The 23,412-nt window shown below is 30.2% G+C and overlaps 1 protein-coding gene across 19 annotated transcripts in view; it reads right to left on the bottom strand.

The window, feature by feature from the left end:
• Window positions 1-223: 223 nt before the first annotated feature.
• LOC121132385 (Y+L amino acid transporter 2) overlaps window positions 224-23,412 on the bottom strand; it is a 48,753-nt gene continuing 25,564 nt past the window's right edge. For 2 of the 19 annotated variants that reach the window (XM_071886677.1, XM_071886679.1), the window contains exons 2-12: window positions 21,059-21,745; window positions 20,818-20,943; window positions 9,410-9,548; window positions 8,024-8,147; window positions 7,855-7,958; window positions 7,003-7,099; window positions 6,479-6,553; window positions 3,722-3,881; window positions 3,569-3,661; window positions 2,725-2,800; window positions 224-1,181 (exon numbers count right to left, since the gene is read on the bottom strand). In XM_071886677.1, coding sequence (XP_071742778.1) covers window positions 2,736-2,800; window positions 3,569-3,661; window positions 3,722-3,881; window positions 6,479-6,553; window positions 7,003-7,099; window positions 7,855-7,958; window positions 8,024-8,147; window positions 9,410-9,548; window positions 20,818-20,943; window positions 21,059-21,569 — 1,494 coding nt within the window. In that variant the 5' untranslated portion in view covers window positions 21,570-21,745 and the 3' untranslated portion in view covers window positions 224-1,181; window positions 2,725-2,735. Of the gene's footprint in view, window positions 1,182-2,724; window positions 2,801-3,568; window positions 3,662-3,721; window positions 3,882-5,213; window positions 5,377-6,478; window positions 6,554-6,783; window positions 6,859-7,002; window positions 7,100-7,854; window positions 7,959-8,023; window positions 8,148-9,409; window positions 9,549-20,817; window positions 20,944-21,058; window positions 21,746-23,412 lie in introns of those variants that run through there. The other 17 variants (XM_071886675.1, XM_071886676.1, XM_071886672.1 and 14 more) reach the window with 15 other exon arrangements.

Here is a 23,412-nt window from a genome sequence, read left to right as displayed (position 1 = left end):
CCATACAAAAATAATAACTGATGCTTAAACGACACCTACTAACATTCAGAATTGTTTGGGTTGTTTTATTTGAAAAATAGTTTACGCAAAGGCAAAAATACATACTAAAACGAGAGTAAACTCTTTATAAAACATAACAACTGGTGATTTTGGGAATTGCATAGAGTATATCTATATACCGGAAAACTTGATATGTTTTCAAGAAGGAAAAAATTAATATTCGCACAGTTTGTTTCGTTTATTATTAAGAATCGTATAAAATATTGAAAGCATTTCAATTGAACATTTACAAAAAACAAAAAAGAATACACCAAATTAATAATATGTCACATTATTGAAAAAAGTAAGGGGATTTTACTTAATTTTTTTTTAATATTATTTTTACAAAATAATCAATGAAAGCCAAAATAAAAAACAATCAAATCTATGTTTAACAACAAACTTATATAAATCAAAATGCAAAACGTGTACACATGAAATAACCAGGTGGAGTGGTATATTTATCATTTCATTGGACTGAATCATATCTTTTTTGTTGTTGATGAATAGCAGGAGTGAGGAACCACTAAGACGTGACAAGGATTGATTTTTTTTTTTTTCGAAAGGATTTTTGAGAAATCTTTGTGAGAAAATAAAAAAAAATTGGACCAAATAACCTTGTTTTTTTTTAAAGATTGATAGTTTCGACAAAAAAAAGCGATAAAAAACAGTTGATTTTCAACAACACAATTTTAGTCAATAGGGGATGCTAACCCCTGTAGTTACAAGCCTGTGATTCCTTCCTCATAGATGATCAAATGTGAATAATAATTACTTTTAAATTACAAAAAAAGAGATGTTGTTGCTCTTACAAAAATACTTCGAATTATTAGAAAATAATGTAATGTAATGAAAGCCAAGAAATACGTGAGTATGATTGTGCGAATATCATATTACTGGCTAAGAAATGTGTCCAAGAAAGAAGAGTTGATGAGTTGTTTTATACGTAACCATATGAAGTTAGTGTCATCAGTATCGGATATGAGCAGTCAAGTCAATGAAAATTAAGGGATGGATGTTATTAAATGAATATTTGATTTTTACAAAGTGTCTTCATTTTCTTCTTCTTTAATCGATGTTTTTCCTAGAGGTTTCCTTTGGCAGTACCATTAATAATTTTTGAATGAATCTTGTCATATAACCTATGTACAAAGAAATAAAAAGGAGTTACAAATTTAGACTATTTTAATGAGAACAGTTATCTCTAAAGTTGTAAATTCTAATCCATTCCTACTGTGCGATTTTTTTTAATACATAGTTGGACATTTATTATTCTTGAGAAGAGGATATCTATTTATAAAGTGTGTAAACTCTTTAAACCCTAAGGGGCATTCGCAGGATTTCAAATATTAAATTTTTGGGTAAACAATTTCAAAAATCCAAAGCTTCAAAATTTGAAATTTTGGAAAAAAATCTACTGCTATTAACATAAAAATGCAAATGTTATTTTTTTCTCTGCTCCATAATTTGCCCGAATGACAAAAAAAAATTCAAGAGAAAAATAATTTATGGGGGGAGAGGACTAGAGCCCTCACCCTGCAGACGAGTATACCAACGAGTATAATTGGTTATCGACATCGAAGTAAGGGTTTGCCTACGTATATGATTTTTTTGATTCCCGCTTTCCTCCCAAACATTCTTCAAATTATCAGGATTACCTTCTCAATTTTGTCATATTTTTCTTTAACATACAAAAAGTACTTAGAATTTACAACTCTAGTTATGTCATTCAAAAATAACACAAATGCGACATATTTAGATATAGTGTTGGATTCGAGTCAAAATATTCGAATTTTTGCGTAAAATTAATGTATTCGTGTTAGGACAATATACCATTTTGGAATTTGAAGGAGTTTGATTTTATTCGAATTTCCACAAGTATGAACATCCCTAATGTGCTTGTTTCTCCTTTTTAATGCATTATCATCTCATCTTTTATTTAGAACAAGGAGTTTTTTTCTATCATTTTGAGTGGATACTAAAAATTTGACCTTCTATCATTTTGAGTGGATACTAAAAATTTGACCTATCATTGTAATATTTCAAGTGTATTCAATTAATTATTCGTGTTCAAGTAAGGAGTCATTCATAAACCACGTGGTTCTATTTTCAGATAATTGTTATTTTCTTCACTCCCTCCCCAGAACTACGTGTTTTTTTTTTTTTGTTCCCTCTCCTGATTGAATTTAAATTTAACATTTAACCTTTTTTAATATTTTCTTTGCCATATTAATCAAATGACGTTTGCTAGAAAAAAATTACGTTTCAGGTAAATTTGTGGTTTTAAACTGATCCCCCTCCCTAACGAGGATCGACTTGGTTTTACAATGGATCCCTGTCGTGGTTTATAAATGACGCCAAAGTCGAATTTTACAAAAATATTTAGGAGAAATTCCAATAATGTTTGGCTTTTCTAAAGTTGAGTTTTTTTATTCTTCAAGTTTGAGTCTTACTCGAAACCAACACTAATTATAAGTACAAATATACAAAGTATGTCCCTGCAGCAACCCAAATGCAATTCATAATTATACTTAATGTATCTATAAATGTAATGTATCTATTTAATTAGAGAACCGTCTGCAAAAAAGATACATTTTTAACACTAAAATATTAGTATAAAAATAAACTGGTGAAATTATAAAAAATAAAAAAATTATATGCAGTTATTCTCTTGATTCATATTACCTTTGTAGCGTTTATTTCTTTTTGGATTGCGGAGGTACAACGATAAGTAACTTCTGAATGAGCTTTGTTAGTTGAACTATAAATCGAGGTAGATAAAAACACAAAAGGGAAAAAAATAATCAGCAAACATAAAAAAAATCAAATAGTGCACTCAAATACAAGGTTTGGTGAAGAGGTTTATTAAGTAAGTATTGTCAAGTGTTAGCTTCTAAATAAAATATTGAAAAATATAAAACTAAAATCAATGAAAAACCTTTTTTTTCAAGCTTATATAGTATCAGGGCGTTCAAAGGATATTTTTTTTGTTCGGTAGATAGAGAAATTGGTTTTTCGAATTTTTATGAAAAAATTTGAAAAATAAAAGTTTCAGGAATTTTTTTTTGAATATCCACAGTTGTTCATAAAAAGTTGAATTTTTTGAAGAAAAAAAAATTCAAAAATGAAATTGCACTATTAAATCTTTTGAATAAAATTTCAAATTTTATTTTTATTCGATTTTTTGTAAAATTTAAAACTATATACAAAAATTAAATTTTTTGGGAAAAAAATTCAAAAATCCATAGTTGTTAACAGAAACTTATATTTTTGGGGAAAAAATTTTATAAGTTACTTTTTACCCTTTTATTTTTGATTAATTAAATTTTTAGGAATTTACTTTTGAAGATTTAAATTTTTTGGAATTTTAATATTCGAAGGGGAACTACTGCCCTTCAATCCACAGCCTGTTGACGCCCTGAGTAGTGATTTTATAGTGAAAAAGAAACTGATAAATTAAAATATTTTAAAGTTAATTAAACTTAAAAAGAAAGGGAGAATAGGGAAGATAACTTAATGTAATTATTACCTGAAGCTGATTGAATGACTTTGGGCTTGTTTTTCCATGCAACAAAAATGAAGTAAACGGGAACGCCAGTCAATATAATACCAATACCAATACCTAGAGAGAAAAAGAGTATATTTTAATCTAAATGATTAAACAAAATAAAGGGGATCATACCCGTTTCAACTGGACTGGCAATCATAGGAACAACCGTAATAAAGATGGTCGCAATGATGTAAATAATGGGGAAAAAGAGATTCACCTTAATGGGCCGCTCCCAATCAGGATGCTTGTACCTTAGGTAGGGTAAGCAGAATACAGCAAGACCGATGCTCACCTATTTTATAAAGAACATATTAAAGTTGGTAGAAATAAGAATAAGGCTAAACAATGGATGCATTCTCTTAGTTTCCGAGGCCTTATTAAATCATGTATTTACGTCTATTAAGTCTCACAACGTTTACTCTAAAAAGAAATGTGCGATAAGTAGTACAAAATCAGTAGGCCAATCACTCTTCCCAACAATATGTACCCAGTGGTCAATTAAAATCCCAACACTTTGAATTTTAAAATTCGACAAGATATAATTTATTAATTAACAATAGAATTTCAACAAAATGAATACTCTAAATAGATGTGTGTCTGAGCTCTCTTAATCATTGATGTAGCCGCCCTTAGCGGCAATAATGACGTCCAGACGCAGGGGGAGGCCTGGCATCCAATACGGGTGTAGTCCACTGTCATGATGTCCCAGTGCTGGCAACAGTGGCTTTGAGGACCTCAATGTTTGAATGACGGACACTGCACTGCACCCAAAGGCTGTATTCAAATGGTTTGGTATCAGAGGGGTCAGAAGTTTCAAAAAAAGAGTTCAAAAAGTTTGACCTTTTTGACAGAGTCCTTCATTCTCTCCAATGTTTTGGACTTGCTGACGGAGTAAACTGGGGTCCCGAAGACGCCCAGCGTCAAGGAATGCGCGAATGGAAATTCGTAGATCACGTCTTCATTTTCTCGACTTGTACGTAAGCTATAGAGCTCAAGTTTGTCGTGTTTTGTAACTAATTCTGTATGCTTTAATATATTCAAATATTAATTAATATCCCTCACTACAACTTCATTAATTATTGAATTAGTAAGTGTTTAGATTTTAATGGACTACCCGGTAGAGTTAGTATATAAAACCACAGTTGGGAATTGTTTAGAGCTCAATAACAAGCACTAATTTAAATTCAACCAATTAGTGTTTGGAATGCTTATAAGAGGAGAAGAAGTAGTAAAATCAATAGCTAACAACAAAATACAACTTATATAACGCTATGAGGTATGTAAAGTTGCAAATCCAAAGCATTTTTAGCGTGCTGTTATCATTAGTGTCTCATTAATTAGGAGATAACATCCAAGTATAAAGCTTAACCATGAGAGTTTGTTCTCATAAATTATGTAGAGTAACACTGATGATTTGTTGGGGAGTTACATCAAAGTCCCTATTGGACTCAGAAAAGTATTGAGGATAAAAAAAGGAGTAAATTGTTAGGTTTACCATGTTGATTTTCAATACTTAAAATGCTTGAGATTGACAACGCTGGACATATATATATATAAACATTGAACAAAGCTCCAATACTGCAATTTAAAAAACATAAAATAGAAAGGCTTTAAGAGCTGTAAGAGAGTGCATCCTGTCAAAGAGATGTAATGATAAACTAATAAAGAGGATTCGTACAAAATGAGTGTTAGTAAGTAGATAGGTTAATTGAGATGAGACTATAGCTGTTGTTACTCTTACCTTATGTATTATAATAAGAGGCACGTCCTCGAATTAAATGCAATATCTATTGAAATTATAAAAAACATGCAAAATACGACAAATAAAATAATAATACTATTTGAAAAAATTTTAACTTGGTAAAGGCCCTTTGATTATTTTTAACTCGATGAAACTAAAAATGAACTTTATCATCCGAAATTTTTGCTTGTGTAGCCTACATGACTTCCTGTATTTGTTCGCCACGAAGAATATAAATAAAATATAAAATCATAACTTAAAGTTTGTGTTCAAAGTGTAAGATGACTCTTCAAATTTCGCGGGCAACGTATATTTGGTATGTTGGATTATTTTATGGTACAAGCCAACCGATATGTCAATATCCTCAGTAACTTCTCTGATAGTAATTTTCTTGACAGCTTCAACGTTTTAAATCTGTTATTGACGTGCTTGGCCACCCAGAGTGAGGCTCGTTATTGGCATCTTCCCTGCCATCTTGGAAGAGTTTGTACCACATGTAAACATTTTTTTTTACTCAAAACAGTTTCACCGTATGCCACTGTCAAAATTTCAAGTGTTTAGGCATACAATAAAATATATATTTGTGACAAGTGTACCAACATAAAAAGTCAAGCATACTTAATGTACGTTGCCCACGACATACCTTCCAGATTCAAAATTTTTTTAAATGTTTCTATATCTTTTTTGAATCGGAGATAATGTCTTGTCGGCTATAAATCAATTACTAAAATACACATTTTTCTTTAGAAGTCTAATAAATAAGGAAATATTGATTCAAAATCATAGTTTGTTGTAAAGTGAGGGCATGCAGAAGATCCACAACATAAAACAAAGGATATTGAAAAAAAAATTTTTTTTTTAAATTGATATAAGATTTGTTATATAACAAAAAAAATATTTACATGCAAATATTAAATTGTGGAGTATTGCTGATAGAAAATGAAATGGCTACAAAAGCAAATAAAATTGGAGTTTAATGGTCGTTTTCTCGTTTTTCTAGATAAAAGTACTCAAGGGCATAATACCCTCTTAATTCCAGAACAAATATTTGTTGACTATTGTAATTGTAAAATAAGGAAGGCTGAAATGTAATGCAAGCAACTTTTAAGAAGCGATTCTACGTAAATATATTTTATACTGTTAATTACCCAAGTTGCAAAACCAACGTAGTTAATAAGAGCATTAATGTTCGATGATCCCAGATAGCCCAATGAGAGTATTGCCTGTCGTATTTGAAAGAAATTAAAAAAGCAAAGATAAAATAAATTAATAAAACAAAGAAAAGTTAATAAAACTGTTTGTTAAAAATGGATTGCCATCAAAACCAGGTTAGTTAAATGAAGAAAAAAAATGTTAAAAGATATTTTTAGTAATATAGTTCAAATTAATCATTGAAAAGGTATCCTCTTTATATCATAGTTCTCTGTTTATTCGTTAATTTTTTTTCACTAACCCAGGTGGCAAAACCAGTATAGTTGATCAATAAACTAATATTTGAGGATGTTAAATACACCAAGGACATAAAAGCCTGAAAATTAAAACTTATAACTTTAGTAGATGCTTTTCATTCATGGATTCTTGACCATGGAAAAAGGGATTTAGATAAATATTTGTTTTATATTTTTGAATAAAATAGTATATAAGAAGAAGAAGAAAAAATTGTATCTCTTACCACGATGAGAACTGCAGGTGCTGGAGTCATCTTACTAACTTGAATCATTGATAGAATCTCCGGCATTTGATTTTCGACAGCTCCAGCATAAAACAATCTAGATTTAGTCAATGCATTATCTCACGAGTATAAATGAAAAATACGCAATGAATCTTAATTTAGGTCGTGATCTGAAGCCCATATTTATATTTGTTACTTCAAACCGGAAAAGTTCCGAAATTATTTATGATTAAGTGATATGGGTATCACTAAATAATAAATAAATATTAATCAAATACATTGTGCGTATATTCAAACCACTAATTACTTATTTACAGCTAGTCATATTTAATTTCGGAACTTTTATAACGTAATCTTGCATTACTTATTTATTAAATATTACATAAGAGAAAAAAAATCTATCAAAATCAACAATTTTTATAAGGAAATATTTTAAAGTTATAAAATAAGCTTTATTATTTAAATTTAGCTGTTATGTAAAGAAGTTGAAATAGATATTAGCTTCAAAATAAGATGCCTCATTTTACTCATTTTTTTGAATAACTTTTTTTATTAATTGTCATCAAAATATAGTAAAAAATAATTTATGTTGCAATGTTTTTATCGATTGTTATTAACTTTGATTTGCATCTATATGGTTCTATTTTGCAGAAATATGTGTCTGAATCATTATTATACTCTACAAACTTGAGTTAAAAAAGGCTTTGAAGGCCAAATTGATGTATGTTGAAAGTTTGAAGAGTCATTTGTTGTGTTTTTTGTCTCAAATAGCAATAATAAATGTGGGGCTTAGACCACAGACAAAAATGTTGTTACATAGCATTATTCAACCCTAAGGATTAATGTACATACCTGCTTGATGTGAGTAAAATTCCGTTAACACCTCCAAATGTGGACATGGCAACAAAAATGGGGATCATGAAGGCCATACTTCCGTAGAGCCTACCTGCAAATGTCTGAAAATACAAAAGATGAATTTAAGTAATGGAGAGCGCAAGTACAAGATGTATATGAGCCTTACGACTGCCACAGCTTCAGAGCCAAGAACTTCGGGAACTGAGAGCGTTGTGTAGAATGCAATGTTGGTTAAAACATAAACAACAGTCACCAATGTACAGGAAATGGCAATGGCTCTGGGAAGGTTCCTATAAGAAAATAAAAAAGAATGTTATTATACCTTCTTTTAAAGGTTTCTACATATTAGATCCATAGTTGACTCCTTCAATCAATTTTAAATTGAGGAGTGTAATGAATATAGAGCGTTTTCATGTGACGATAGGATTGTAGATTTTAGCTATTTTTGGGCCTAAACACACAAGTTTTTTTAATATTGCATTTTTTGAAAAAAAAAATTCAAATATTAAATTTTTTGAAAAAAATTTCCAAACTCCATTTAACAGAAAGTTAAAGTTTTGAAAAACAAATTTAAAAATTAAATTTTTCGGAACAGAAATTCTGTAAAATCCTTAGCTATTTACAGAATGTTAAATTTTTTGAGAATAAATATAAAAAAATTAAATTATTTGGAAAAATATTTAAACAATTCAATTAAAAATTTGAAGAATCCATATAGCTTTACAGAAAATTATATTTTTGGGGAAAAAAAATTAAAAAATAAATTTTTTTGGAAAAAATTTAATAAAATATTTTTTTTCTTTGCTGGATTATTTGTCACTTTTTGTGGGGGGAAAAGAAAAAAATCCTTAATTTAGGGGGAGGGTACAGCCCTTCCAGCTCCCCCTCTGTAGACGCTCCCGCTCCATAGTGTTTTCATATGACGTCCATATCATTGACGTCGACCTTTTTTTTAGCCTAAATAACCAAGTCTTATAAAAATAAGATCCTTTTCTCATTAATGTCAAGGAAACTTGAACTATTGGATGTCAAAATGGGTTAAACAAATACAAGAAATTGAACTTTATTCCTCCATAAGCTAGTCTTATTACATATCTAACCTATAATATGTACTAAAAATATGTTATAACAAGGTTAAACAATCTTATTTCTATAGTCTAGGCAATTAAACACAATAATGGAAAGAGAAAAATAAACTTTTCACTCATTTTTCATACTTTTATCGTCCCTAATCTATCAACAAAAATAAAAGTTGTACAAATTCATACATTTCATAGGGATTTTCCGTACATGTTACTTTGATTTGATTCAAATATTAATTTTTACCATAAATGTATCCATTTCATGAAGTAAAAACTACAAGATGGCGTCTTCTTCACTTGTAGCGTAACGCTCCTCTTTAAGGATTTATTATTACTTTTTCCTTCTTTCCTTCCTTCTTTTCCCTTTAAACCCCTTGCTTATTAAAACACCAGGATATTGTATACATAAACGCAATTTATTACGTCAGTGAAAGCACTCTAACTGTTTACAGATATGAGATATTGCTTACCTAACGGGATCTTGAAGTTCTTCAATAACAAAGTTAAGATAATTCCATCCATTATAAGCAAAGAGTCCTGAATAAAAAGAAAGTGCAATTTTCGTCACATCACTCTCCGTATTGTCCCATGTAAAGTATTCAACATTTCCTATGGGAGAAAATACAACATATTTCATTACAAGGGCTAGAGATTAACACTGTCATTAAATAGTCTAGGAATTAGAATGAGGACTAATTTACCAGTGGTTTACAAAGCGGGTATACACTATATACGACGCCGCGGTAGAGAAGAGAATCAAAGCGACTGAGAAAAATGGTTTGAGTCAGCATTTTCTGCATTTAGCAGCTATGTGTTCATGTGTGAATGATATGATTAATAGATATATGTATGAAATTCCTAGCTTTTGTAAAAATTTGTAATATGTCTGTAAACTCCTCTTAAAGTGACGTATAATTAAAGTTGACACTTTTGTAAGGAAAAAAAGAGCGCGGGGAGAAAGCGGGAGCTACTTCTGAATTAAGAACCTTGTTAATGTCAGCTACCTCTTATATACTGTTGACGTAGTTTTGTCGTTACAAGCATGGCCTATGTATAATGTAGGTCTGTCACAATAACAACATTTTTTCAAAATTAGTACCAGTATGATAATATTTTATTTTTTTTGACAAAAGTATATAACAAAAATATTATTTAGGGAAATTCACTTACACTTTAAGAAGTTTTGTTTTGGACGGAATGAGTTGTTAGCACAGACATATTCGACCCCAGGCCTCAACGAAAGGTTATATTAAATTTGATTTTTTTTTAAATATATAAAGCAAGGTTTTAATAAACCATGGATTACTTAACATCTGGTTAGACTATTCACTTTTAAAATAACGCATCCTCTCACTTCAAAGTATTATTGTTATGATTCAATATTTAATATATATGTATTCTTTTATCGTCAATTAGATATAAATAAATATTATTTTACTTAGAAAGTGACTATTCTTTCTAGACGTGAAATATGCATACAAACTGTGTTGTTCCTTGTTGCCACACTCTTAAAACATCTGGTTGAAAGCTCAATGATGATAATATAAGAACTTCTTTGCATAAATTTCCAACATCAAACATGGAAATTCTTTATAAATGGAAATCAGCTATACCAATAAATTAGATACCTGGTACAAAATACTCTATATTTATTTTAGTGATATCTGATAAGTGTTTATATATCATTAATGTTGTTTATATAGACGGTGAATCCCTTGAAATCTCTAAAAAAGTTGTTTGCTATCTTCATTTTAAACATGAAGATTTTTAAACAGAAACTAGATGGACAAATGGAGAACTAAAAAGATGTATTTTAAGAAAAAGTGCTATAACATCTGTTGAATTTAAAACAGAAGTCACAATTAAACAAGGACTAGTATAATGGCAATGGTTGAGGTGAGGCGTAAGCGGAAAAGTGATTAAATAGAATTAAGGGTGCAAAAATTTTGAGAGAAGATATTTCAAATTTGTCGGAGCCCGAGCAAAAATTTGATATCAATTTTTTTCGAAAAAATATATATATAATAAGAGTAGATTGGATAGAAATGAAGTTCAATTAATGTACTTTATACGTACAACCATTTAATAACTATATTTATATTTAATTAATGATAGATAACTAGTGTTAATTAATTTTATGTCATTTAGTCATTGGATTTCGAGTAATAATTCTAAGAGACTTGAAGTTTCAAATGTGAAATACTACCAATAAGATTTAAATCAACGAAATAATTTATTTGGTGGTTACAGAGCCAATATATACATGTAGCGAAGTTTTAAATTTACTTGCTTTTTTGAAGACTAAGTATGAAGACGTTACCAAACAAGATACAATTATTAGAATAATCAGCTTCAGTCAAAACATTTCCGATCTAGGTCAATTAATTTCAAATGAAAAAATATCATTTATTTCCAAGCAGTTAAATCTGGCAACTCAACCTTCTAACCAATAAACGTTGGTGACATATTTTATCTAGCACCAAATTTCACCTCCTCTTTGTAAATAAATTTTAAAAATGTTATGTCTGCCAATTATGACATAAAAAACAACTGTATCCGGTTATGAAGGAATCAAAATAGATATCGTAAGGAACATTCAATTATTTAAATGTAGTATATGAAAAATTAATTGAAAAGGATAATGTAGTTCCAAGTATATTAGATGAAGTCTAGTCTGTTCAAAGAATAGAGTATATGAATGGCAAAATTTATAGTCACAACGACAATGGACCAACAAGGACTATTTTATGGATTTTCAAATAAAAATAATAATTATAGAAATGAACAAGAGATTATAAGTTTATTCAACATGTTACTTAAATATGAATTACTCTACATCGAGTTATCAATATAATGTAATAAATAAATATCAGAAAGTAAAATTTAGCATGTTGAATAATCCACACTTAGGTTCTTAATCCATAATATAAGTTTTAAATTCCTGAGGTGAAGGGAACATATTCAAGCAGATATCTTATTATTATATAAATTATTAATACTATTTTCAACACTTATAATCAATTAGAAAATTGATCAAATCAAAATACAAGAGAAGAGGCAGGAATTAGTTAGTGTGAACTCATCCTTTGATGAAAGCATGTTCATCAAGAGACATTCTTCTCCAATATAAGAGAAATATGATAAACTACGAAGGAACTGACAATCTCTTAACTATGTTATAGATATTCCCACAAAAAATGTCTTTCTTCAATGTGGTTTAATAAGAGGTCCTTTCTCCATACTCACTAATTAAGACGATCTGCAATTAAAAGTTAGATCCCAAAGTAATAAAATTAAATCTTGAATAAAAAATTAGCTCTTCCATGTACAGAATTTAATCATACTTGATAATTGCTTTTGTTCGACTCTATCAAGTTTTACCTACAAAAAAAAGAGATTTTCCACAAAAATCTTGGACCAGAGGATCCACAATTCCATGATTGATTCCTTAGATCACAAATGAGGGTGTTCAATGGACGATCGGATAGGTTCTCATATCCGCATTCATGATACATCACATTTTAGAAGAATTAATTATTATCTTATACAGTTGTTATTTAATAGAAGAATTAATTATAATTTATTTTAATCGTTCTAATGACGAGGTTGCGTGTTTTATATCTATCCAGATGTTAAGTAATCTATAATTAAACCTACATAAGGACACCAATTTGAGCTGTGTACCTTAAATTGTTCTAAAGTTATGATCTATAATGTATTTTTAACATTTTGTGCTACCTTGACTTTTGACGTTGATCTCTAAAAATTTCATGGCCTCTTATTGTAAACATGCATAATCTTAATACCAAGTTAGATCAAAATCGATTAGTAACTTTTGCCGTAATCCTCGTGACTAACAGACAAGCAGTGACAAAACCATAATAAAATAAATATACAATAAGGCAATGATGCAGTGATGAGGTTTCATGATTATTTTTCTTTATGACAATTTTTGTGTTGTGGGAGCGTGGATGAGATGACTTAGCTTAGAGGTTTGGGAACCAATTTTTTATGACATTATGAAGCTGCAAGCAACTCTTACAATATTGATTTACTAAAGTATCGTTTGAAATGCCGACAGTATCCCTGAACGACTATATGTACTACACGTATACAGAACAACAATTACATAGTAAAACGCGACAAAGTTCAAAATAGAGAAGAAAACAAAAGCTTAAAAATAAAATTCAATCATAAAGAGATAATCGAGTTATTGATTGATTCAATTTTTTTTTTTTTTTTTATGAAACATGAGACTATTGACATATTTTCATGTTTCTTGTCTCAAATTTCTTATTGCATCATTTTCCTTAAAATATTTAATAGTCAAGCCTTATGCATGTATTCGTAGAAATTAGACACATGTTTGAGAAAAACTAGTCCTGTTCTATGATAATGAAACAAAAAACTTTTGAACAATCATCAAGACAACTACTGAGAGATGAGATTAACATCAATTTGATTTGGGGAAATAATAAATAATCCTTGCCTTCGAGTGGATAATTGATGAGATGATAAATGAAATAAGATCAAACAAGTTCACTTATCTAAGAGTCTAATGCAAAATAATCATAATTGCATATTCACATTAATCTCAATCATTCTTGCAATCAAAATAGTGTTATTATAATATCTAGTAATAGTATGGGTTTCGGTCTGGGAGCGTTTTAATTTTTGTAGAACTGAAATAAATTTGTTTTGAATCTATCACAATGAAAACTTCAGTTTACATCAGTCCCAACCAAAAAAATCGGTGTGATTGGTATGAATAAAAAATCGGCTTAGACCGATTTTATAGATGAATTGTTCATGGCGTCATGTGTTGCCAAATAGTGAGCATCGCTAACATGACGTTATATGATTTTATAATATTTCATATATGTACATTGTACAACTCGTTTATAACTGGATCAAACAATCCATTCTCAAACTCTCTTTAAAAAGAAAAGGTCACTTTTGACAAAAACTTATATTAGGATAATTCCAAGCCAAATCAATCACTAAAAATGATTTTTTTTTTTTAATTTGGCACATATTTTAATATTAGTTAAAAACTTCAAAAATCAAAGATTCAACCTTTCATTGTCCTCCGGCTCAGGATTTAGAGACTCCTAAAGTTTTGGCCTCAACGCCATCTAACCTATTTTTAAGTGGCTGTATTTTGAATGTTTTTGAAGATATCAATCTACTTTAAAAACCATTTAATAGATAATTGTTTTATACTTTTGTTATTTTTTATTGCATAAGACAACAAAATGATTTTTTCCACATCAGGTCACAGACTCAATATTTTGACACCAAAAAAAAATCAAACATGTCAGTTGTGAAGTTCACTACAACTTTTATATTATAGTTTTTAATATATCATAAATATATACAATAAATTTTTAGAGATACATTCGATTCCACTTAAATACTACAGATAAAAATGTGTGCTTAGGTAGAGCAAATTTCTGAATATATATACTAAATAGTATACTTCAGTTTTTGCAATATATATATGATTGGCTTTTAGCATGTAGTAATTAAGTGGAATGGAATGCATCTTTATTTTATATTTATACTTATTTTATATGTTTAAAATATATATCAAATTAACATATAAAAATTTGAATGAAATTGAAAATGGACATCCAAATAATATAAAAAAACGTGCCAAATTTGAAAAAAAAATGGAGATAGGGCTGCGAAAAATGTCCTTTTTTTTATTTATCTCACTTGGAATGACCCATTAGCTATGTGTTCTTTTTCCATGAGAAGGTATCTGATTTCAAGGAAAGAGGCCCTTTTGAATTTATAAATAAGTAGAGTCAGTTGTTATAAATCAGAAAGATTCAATTGACAGAAAAAGCTGGGAAAAAATACATTTGTCCCTAATATCTTTGTTTATCCCAAAAAGCAAGTCGCGGGTAGAGGAGAAAATCGATCCACAGTGTAAAACCGGGGAAAATCGGTCAACAATATAAAACAATTCAATTTTGATCTACTATCTCGATCTCAATTTCAGTTTAAATCAGTCTATTAAACAAATCACTTAAAAGGGAGGGGAGAATGGGTCGGTCTCGGACAGAGTATTAACACTAATATATAGTTAATTGAGGAATTGCACTCTTTGAATCAATTAAATTCATTATTATATACATATTATGTGCATTTACTACCCTTGTCTATAACTCAATTTAATAGCACGATGAAAATGAAAGCCAATGTAATAGCTGTATTAATAGTCTTCTCCATTTTTCCGGAGTAAAAGGCTATAAGCCCATCTTTCTTCATATTATAGAAAACAAAATGTTCCTTGAATATTTTGCCGATGGCGTTATATATTGGAGAGAGAAAAAAAATAATCGCTTGTCTCGTCCTTGGTCCGACAAAAGCCATAATTGCGTTTATCCCCTTAAAATTTTTTTCCCCCAACTTGTTAAGTACTGGAAAGTATTTCAGCTATTTTTCTGATGAAGAAAGTAAGGAACTTTTTATAACACTTAAGCTCTTTCTTACGGCATTTTATTAATTAAAGTATATTAAATTAAGTTTTAATAGTCCTTTTTGTATTCTAGGGTATTTAATAACAATTATAAATGTGGGTTTCAGCCTGTGTGCAAAAATGCTGTTGCATGGTGTTATTATTGACTTGGGTTTGTGTTTTCCAAGTTAAGGAGTGAATATTCCTGGTTTGGAATTCGTAAAACCCAGATTGTTTACATCGCTAATTATATACTTATGTAGAAAACACAAAACAATGATAGTATGGTACTGTTAAGACATCATAAAAAAAATCGATAAAGTTAGTTCTCCACATCCTTCTTTTTACTCCCAAATGTGATTCAAATTATGCGTTATGCAATATCTTTAATATATGTATACATAAGTTCTTTTAACGGCGCTGCAATGTCATTAAAAACTACATACACACTCAAGTTTCCCTCTCGGGATCCCGTTTCCCCAGTATATTTCGAGTTGTTATATCCATGGTAAATTCCCAAGAAATTCAGCATTTAATTATGTCATTATATAAGCTTCATTTAATCATCTATTTTAATCAATCCAAGTTTGTTTGTCTGTATGAATGTACTTCTGTATGTATGAAGAATAGTCAAAGCATACACTGTATATACATAGTGCTCCCTGATCTAAGAAATAACAATTTTTTATTAATTTTTTTATCAAAAATAATTGCTGAGATTATAATTTGTAGTTAATAAAATGTAAGGAAGAGCAATCTTTCTTGAAATTTGTAGTTTTGCATTTAAAAAAGGTTAAATACAATATATTTGGTCCCCATTTTACTCGGATATACTTTTGTATATTATTATTTAAAGACAAAATGACTCATTTGGGAAAAGCAAAAATTTCGTCCTTTTTCCAGGTATCTAGAGTTCCATAAATGAGCAACCCAAGTCTAGACGTGTGCAGACACAAAATTCCCTTTCGCAAAATAAATGTTTAAACAAGTACTATAAATGCAAAATCTAACAATTTATCGATAATAGGTGGAAAATATATTGGTTTTCTTTTCACCCAAAAAAATTAGAAAATATGTTTTTTTAGATCAAACCCAAAAACATGAAAAATATGTTGAGAAATACCTATATTTTTCTACACACAAGTAATATCAATGAAAATGAAGAAAATAAGAGTTGAGAATTTATGGGTATATAAGACTATTTTAAAATATATTAAAAATGTAGTTCCGGGTACCCGGCTCAAAGACCATTGATCGTAAAATATTATATGTAAGTACATATCCCATCGGAGCTTATGTAGGTATAAAAGATTTTAATGGGACTCCACGGATAACATAACTGTTTATTACAAGAGTATCCAATGATTTTGAAGAGTCTCTAAGGAAATATTTACAAACTATATGTGCAACATTGTACATAGATGTGCACTAAACTTTTTTTGAATAGCGTTTTTAAAGTGAAAAATGCATATGTTTATTCGATATATTCCTTATAATATTTAACTAGGATAGCGCATTGCTCTTGAACGGATAAACTGTATTTTTTGTAATGGAATATTGGCCAATGAAATAAGGGATAGTATATACAAAGTAAAAACCCCATAATCACTACATATCTTTCATGAATTTATATCTTCAATTACTATAATATGTGCAACTCGTATGATGACAAAAATTATATGTTTTTTGAAAAATATACTTTTTATTAAAGGGTAGATCTTTTAAAAAATCGTTTATACATCTCAAAAAGTTATTCACTATACAGTGTGGTTAACATAAACTGTCACAAAAGGAATAATGGTAGACTATATAAATAATGTATTTCAAAAGGAAATACGTTGAAATTTAATATGAAAATTTACAAAGGGTTTTTACATCTTATTTTTCAAAATTGCCACCATTGGCCTCCACACACACAGCTCTAAACTCCCCTGGACGAAGTCCTTGTACATGGTCGTCCACTCCAGGTCTAAAGCAGTTTTCATGGCATCTACTGATGGGAAGGTGAACCGTCCAACCTTCCTTTTAAGTGCCTTTTAATACCATAGTCAAGAGGGTTAGGATCAGGGCAGGATGAAGCCACATTTTATTCTCCCACAAGTACCCTAGGTTTTCAAAAACTCACTTTTGTGAGTTTTTTGCTGTGTTGCTTGGTACTCCACCCTGTTGTCAGACATAGGGTCCGGAAGATTAGTTCTTGTTCGTTGGAGGACCCCTAGGAAGTCGTCCAACCCTTCATTTCGCCTCATACCGGGCCACAGTTCGGAATACAGTCCTTAGGTGGACTACGACAATCTTAAGATCAATGATCCTCTATTGATTAGCCTCTTCTATCTTTCCATTCACAAAAGAGCAAAAGTCAACTTGTAAAAGTTTTACCCCTACCATTAACTAACTTATTCTTAAATATCGACTGATAAAATCATATGGTTTTCATTCTACAACTGTCTAAAATAAAATGACAGTTATGGATAATCACACAATAGAAGGTGAGGACTCAAAAATTATAAAATTTTAAAAGCCGTTTTAAGTTATACATTTTTTTATTTTGTGCCATTTTTATGAGAATATTTTGAAGCACCAGTTGGTAATTTAACAATGTTTTATTTAATATGTCCTCCTCCATTCTGAATAATGGCTTCAATACGGGGACGAACAGAAAAGCAGGCAAGATAAAATTCGAGGAAAAGTTGTTCCACTCCAACGTGGTCACGGTCTTCAGGGCATCCATATTCGGGTGAAAAAACATTTTTGTCTTGACCTCTAAGACACACCAAACAACAAAGTGCAGGGGTTCAGTCGGGTGAGGGCGAATGCCATAAGTCTTACAGCCAGAAGGCCGCCATGTTCTACCTGCATAAATGTTTCTTGGACGTATGTGCCTTATTGGGTAAACACATTGTTGTCCCTGGAGAACGTGATCTTCAACCATGACAAGACATGGTACCTGATGAGCTTATAATAGATGTCCGTGAGACTTTCTTGTTGGCATGAAGAAGTAGGGAAGCATCTTGCTCCCATCAGAACAGCAACCACTTTTCGACTTGTGCGAGGAGGAGATTGCACACCCTCTGGCGTTTTGCTTGTTGCTCGGATATTTTTGATTGCACAAAAACAAAACAAACATTAAATTGTAGCTTTTTGTAAGTTCTTTTGAATGGCATCAAGTACAAAATTGTCAGCCTTTTAGAACTGAGGCTAGATGGCCTCAAAGATGATTCGATTTTTTGAATATTCAACCTGTATACTACTCTATTTTTACTTTTATTGACTATTTTAAAGTAAAAAAATAAGACATTTTTAAACTTCAAAGCGTGTGCACAACCTCTAAACATTCATCAATATGGCTCAAACTTTAAATTTCTTAATTTTTTTTTTACGTAAATACATTTTTGGACTATGCAAAAACATTTTTTTTTTCAATCTTACACATAAGAGTTGTAGGTATGTAGGACCAATATTAGAGGTAGATCATTAATAGAAAACTACTTGCAATATAAATTTATGAACATATATGTATAAAATAAACTTTACTCTCTCTTTTTCTTTTTCATTCAAGTTTTGTTGTCTAATGGGTCATGGAAGTCAAGGGTAATAGTATTATATGTTAAATTAATAGACGTGTAACAAGTGAAACAAGAATTTCTTGATATTCATTTCGACCCAATTGATGTGTGTAGATGACACAAAGAAGAAGAAATCACAACAAAAGATGATTCATCACATATATACATTATAAATATATATATATATATAGTGCGTCAAGATTATAACATTTATTTCCTTTCAGATACTTTATTGGCCATAATATGCCCTTTTTCAAATAATATATATCAATTTATGATTATTTTATTGGAAAAATTAATTTTGGCTACTTTAAGAGTGCAATTTGCAGCGTATCCAAAGAGTTAATTATTAGGATAATTTGTTAATAGAAATTGAGGATCATTTGTTGGAGAAGAATACAAATGTAATTCAGACTCAAAAGACACGTTCAAAATAGTCATGCCATGTACAAGATGGGTTTCCTTCATACTGGTGTAAAAAGTGACCCGGAGTACGCAAATGGAAATATTTCGATCATGTTCAAGTATCATTTTTTCCACTTGTACATAACCTACAGAGTTCAAAATTGTTTTGTTTTGTAATTAATTGTTTATGCTTTAATATATCGAAATATGGACTAATTTCAATCACTCAACCTTTATTATTTATTGAATTAGCAAGTGTTCAGATTTCAATGGACCACCCGGTACATCAAAGTGAAATGATTTCATCAAAGTATATTTGGAAATTCAATATAATAACTAATGTTCTGAGGCTGACATTGTATGTGGCGAAGAAATTGCTGCTTGTACAATATTTTTGTACTAGTTATAACTTGTACAATATCGTAACTTGTACAAAACATACATATATGAGATATTTGTATACAGAGATCAAACACTTAGAGAAAATATATATAAAGTATCTGTTAGTGTGTACATGTATTTCCTTATTACTACACATATTTATATCTTACTTGATTCCAACTGCACAAATAAAGTAAATTAAGTTAAGATTATTTGTTGAAGGAAGTGTCAAATGATAAATAAGGGAAAAGGATCCATTAATTATATACTTGTCAGCATCTACTTGTAGTGTGTATAATCATTCTTATTTTTCTATTTTTAAACAACGAATTAAATTGAACATAAAAATAACCAATTTTTTTCTTCTCGTCACAAGGATCACTCTTTTACAAAAGAAAACCAACAACACGTGTTTATGTTATTATTAAGTAGGGCATAGGAATGGATATAAGTGATACATATTATTATATTATATCCTAGGCGTAGGTATATTATTATTCTACCTTTGAGATACAAACAACATCATAAACATCCTTAAGTTTCACGTGAGTGGCTCCTTTCCTCCCAACAAAAGGAAAGAAGAATAGCAACGTTAAAACATATGCTTCAAACTTATCATCACTTGAGAAAAAACCAAATTTTATGTTCTTTGCTTATTATATATATATCAAGATTAATTTATGTGTTTTTGCAAATAAAGTTACATATAGATTGAAACGCAATTATTATATAATGTGTAACTTTATGGGTCTGCTATTAAACAAAACTGTTTCTGACTCGCTTTCATGTATATATGTATATAGATTTGACGTCTTCAAATATGAATAAAAAAAATACTTAATGTACTTAAAAGTTAAAATTATTATTCAAAGAAATGTACAACTATCACGAGATTTTGGGATATTTTTTGTGAGCTGTTTTGTTTTGTTTTTTCTTCCTTTTTTGCCTCCTGAACGTTCTCTTAGGCATTTTTTTAAGTATACAACATAGAAAGGCTCTTTGTCTCTTGACGTCATATATGTGTAGCAGCTTTCTAAGAATATATATATACATATCTTACCTCGTCCAAGTTGTACAAATCCCGTGATCACAATGATGATCAAAGCTAGAACTTTAGCGTATGTAAATATATCTTGAACGAAGGTTGCCCATTTGACTTCCCAGCAATTGATGAATGTTAAAGAACCTGAAATAAGAGACGTGTTTCAATGTTTTTACTTAGTTAATTATAATTAATACATGTAGATATTCAATAGATAAGTGTTTAGATACGTTGATTTGATAAAGAGGGGTTAACTTACAAATACAAGCAGCTGCAAGGAGACGCACACTTGCATCCGGGGGATCACAGTTAGGGAAAAAGGGCTTTGCAGCATAAGTAGCAAAAGTTAATGCGACAATCGTGATGGTACAAGGTCTAACAATCACACACTCTGCCCATAATCGAATAAAACCAATGAAAGGTCCAAAAGTATCAAGGATATACGTATAGTCTCCTCCGGATTTTCGTATCATACAGCCCAACTCTGCATAGCAGTAAGCACCAATCATTGAGAAAATACCAGAGGCTGCCCAAATCACAAGGGCTAAATTAATGGAACCTGTACCGAGGAGAACACCCCCAGGAGATATGAATATCCCTGAGCCAATAATTGAGCCAACAATGACTGTGCAACCCTGAATGAGTCCGAGAGTAGGTTTAAGTTTGATTCCATCCCCTTCGTCAAATTGATCAATGGTACTGCCTAGGCCTTTATTATTTGCATCATCATCCTTGGTGGAGACGGATTTGTATTCCTTGGGATCCGTCATGTTATTTGATATGCCAATCAAATATAGGTAGGTATTGTTTATTTTTTAAGAAAGGGTTGGAAGATAATAAATAGAACAATCAATGGACTACTGAAGATGTAAGCGTATTTCAAGTGTCCGTGCGTATATATCCTCCTTATATATATTAAATTTTATATTAATCCATTTTAGTTCTTCTATTTATATAGTATACAGGTATTAATCATTCATTCATATCAGAAAATTATATGTATTCAACTCATAATATTCACCCACCATATAAATAGGGACAAAATAGTGAGGGAAACTCAGGAATGTTAAGTCTACAATATACTCATGATAAGTGTTATGTTAGTCCTAATTTATTCTGTACATTCCAATCTTAGGATCGGTCCTTAAGACCGTTAGTCCATCGGACTCTCAGTACTAGAACTAACTGATTAAAAAAGAAGAAATAAAGTTGAGTGACGTCATCCTTATAGGAACAAACTTTATAAGTTTTAGGACTGAACTGGATCGGACCGAGACTGAACTGAACAGTCTTTAGTTCAAAATAGGGATCGATACAACACTATGCATGGAATAGAATCCACCAGACGCCCCTGAAGCATGCCTATTATGTGTATCAACCGACAATATATTTTATATATACAATTTGGCTAATTACCAATTAACTTGCTGTTGTTAATCTGGCAATTATTTATTAATTTTCTAGTAAATAATAAATAAAGTTCAGAATAAGAGAGTAGTAATACATATAACATTACATAATCGTGTTCTAAGACACATTGCCGAAAAAATAACATATATATTTGACGATTATTCATGCTGCAGTACTGTTACTCCAATTTTTAAAGATAAAACTTTAATTATTTGTTACAGATTGCAATCATTAGGTGTTCATTAACTAATAATCGATTCATTTCATTGTGAGGATGCCTCAACAGATGCACCACCCCCCCCCCTTATAAATAAATAATTTAAGAATGAGAGATTGATAGATTTTATTTGAAAGCCATATCAGGACTCATCTTAAATCAAATTAAGATTCTAAACTATAGTTAAATTTTTTGGGTATCGAAACTCATCCCACAAATTTGAATAAAAAGCCTATCATTGACTTAAAGATGTATAAGCAATATTGCCTGTATTTTTAAATGAAGTAAAAAAATACATATATTGGGATTTTCTTGATTTTTTTGTTCAGGATTGTTTTTATGTTCAGATACTATTTACAAGGATGCTAATGTTACCCCTCCTTGCGTTCTTCTTTTGCAAAATGATGCAATGGTTATGACATTACAAGTGATTTGGCACATTGCCGAAGCATAATTATGTATAGTATAAATCACTTTGAAGGCCGTGATATTGGCATAAATTAATAATATTTATTATTATTATTATTATTAAAAATGTATCTCTCCAGTTGAGATAAAGAGACATTCCATGGAAAATTGAATGGTAATTCAACATTTTCCATGTGTTTTTATCTCCAACTTTTCATTTCTCCCTACGTTTCTAAGATAATTTAAGAAAAACTTCAAACGTCTATATATAACTCATTTGAAAAGATAGAGAGCTTAAATTAGCGTCAAATGAAAGATTGCCAAACATTATATATCGTTACGTTTGTTTTGTTTATATATCTTCAGTTAAAGATGGATGACGCTCGAAGGAATACTATCTGAGGAATCCCTTCGTGTGACACTCTCCAAATGTGATTTATACCCTCAAAAACTATCTAAAGTCGACGGATTATCACATTGACGAGGATTTGAAGGCCACAAGCAAGGTTGAAAGAGCTAAAAATTGCCCAAGAAGTGGGAAAAGCATCAGAGCACAATCTTTGGCTGGTTTAAAGAGT

The sequence above is a fragment of the Lepeophtheirus salmonis genome, chromosome 2 (assembly GCF_016086655.4).
Source record: "Lepeophtheirus salmonis chromosome 2, UVic_Lsal_1.4, whole genome shotgun sequence".
Lineage (NCBI taxonomy): Eukaryota > Metazoa > Arthropoda > Copepoda > Siphonostomatoida > Caligidae > Lepeophtheirus > Lepeophtheirus salmonis.
This window is presented reverse-complemented; position numbering and strand designations above follow the sequence as displayed.